Below are 1,781 nucleotides of genomic sequence, written 5' to 3'. Positions count from 1 at the left end.
CCGACTGGGACTAAAACCATGTGGGCGTTTCTAACTGTTGGAACTAGGACTAATTTCCTGTTGAAACTCCGGCCAAGGCTAATGCTCCGGGCAGCTCCGACCAAAAAAACCTAGTTTCTACTAGTGCGTATTGTCATGGCAGGCCTATCTTTATTCCTGCACCACTTTGCTTGAGCCTTTGCGTGATCAAATATAGGAAATCCACGGTAAAAATCGAATTTGTAAACTCTTTGAATCAGATCGGACACCACAAAAGCCGCGTCGCAATTACTATGCACGCCTCTAGGCTCAGAGCCCTCCCTTCCCATACCATAATCAGGGAGAGAGAAAACTATCCCCAATTCCAAAAGGTCGGTAACTATTTGTCTATTTCGACCGCGCATACCAAAAATATACACGCGCCTTTGCACGGATTTACCTTCCGTCAAAATAGAAAGAAGGGGCAACCGCGTTCAACCGGGCGCGAAATCGAGCACGCAGCCTTGCGACGCACGGTTTTAGGAAATACCCTTCTCCTTCTTCCTCTCGCGCGCGCCAATTCTTGGTAAGTCTACTTATACCGGCTACAGTGCATCGCGCTGAGGCACAAAGCAGAAGGAGCAAGAACCGACCAGCCACGAAACGAACCTGCAACACCCTCCGCCGCCGCCAGATTTTCTTCCCTCGATCGCTTTGGATCCATCGCGACGATGGTGCATCCGCGCGGCACGCCGAGCACGGGGCGGCACCGCATCGAGATGGCCCTCAGGGTGGACAAGAACAGCCGCCAGGTCACCTTCTCCAAGCGCCGCTCCGGGCTCTTCAAGAAGTGCTCCGAGCTCGCCCTCCTCTGCGGCGCCCACCTCGCCGTCATCGTCTTCTCCGAGGCCGGAAACGCGTTCGCCCTCGGCAGCCCCTCAGTCGACGCCGTCCTGCGCCGCTACGTGCCCCTCCCTGCTGCCGCTAACGACGCCGGTGTCGATGAGGATGACGACCGTGAGGCGCTGGAGAAGATGTGCCAGGCGAAAGAGGCGACCGCGAAGCAGTTAGCGTCAGAGATCGAGCGGATGAATTTGATCGGGTACAAGGTGATCGAGGCGCAGGGTGAGAGGAGGTTCTGGTGGGAGGCGGACGTGGAGGCGCTCGGGGAGGCGGAGCTGCCGGAGTTCGCCAGGTCGCTCGAGCGACTCAGGGACAACGTGCGCCGCCACGCCGACAAGCTGCCGCGGCCCGCCGCCGCGCTTGTACCAGCACAAGCACCTGCCATGGCAGCCGTCGCTCCCGCCGGGGATGCCGCTTCTTATCCTATATAACTAAGAAGTTCATCCCACTAACATATTTCTCTCAACATGCAGCCTATCCACATCAGCAGCCTGCCACATCAGCCTATAACAAAATTATTTATTATTTCTTATTAGTGATGATCACCAAATATTTTCATCATGTAACCCGGTCGACTGACTCTTGAACTGTCATTTATTAGAGCATCATCTTCTTTCATAAACCATTTGTCTCCTCCCTCTCCATTCGTTCACTCCGTCTCCTCCGAATTCCACTAGGCACTCAATCCGTCCACCTTGCCTGGATGTCTCCTCATTTCTCCCTCCTGGCTCCTCAGTTCGTCTCCCCTTCGTGTATACCAACCGGCTCAACGATGTCATCTGGGGTGATACACGTTATCAGACCTCAGACCCAGCAACCCCATCTATTTAACCATGTATCCTATATACATGTAAGATCGATCCATATCTCTCTGAAGTTACATTTTATTTTGAAGATTGGGATTTGAGGCATTCGTTTGG

General features: G+C 53.8%; 1 protein-coding gene across 1 annotated transcript; it reads left to right on the top strand.

The window, feature by feature from the left end:
• Window positions 1-689: 689 nt before the first annotated feature.
• LOC124663544 (agamous-like MADS-box protein AGL29) lies at window positions 690-1,292 on the top strand. The gene has a single exon (XM_047201233.1). It carries the CDS (start codon window positions 690-692, stop codon window positions 1,290-1,292), a length of 603 nt encoding a protein of 200 aa, XP_047057189.1.
• The last annotated feature ends 489 nt before the right edge of the window (window positions 1,293-1,781 follow it).

Source organism: Lolium rigidum, chromosome 6, assembly GCF_022539505.1.
Source record: "Lolium rigidum isolate FL_2022 chromosome 6, APGP_CSIRO_Lrig_0.1, whole genome shotgun sequence".
In the NCBI taxonomy this organism is placed as follows: Eukaryota; Viridiplantae; Streptophyta; class Magnoliopsida; order Poales; family Poaceae; genus Lolium; species Lolium rigidum.
The sequence above is the reverse complement of the archived record's forward strand: the minus strand, read 5'-3'. Positions and strand labels throughout refer to the sequence as shown.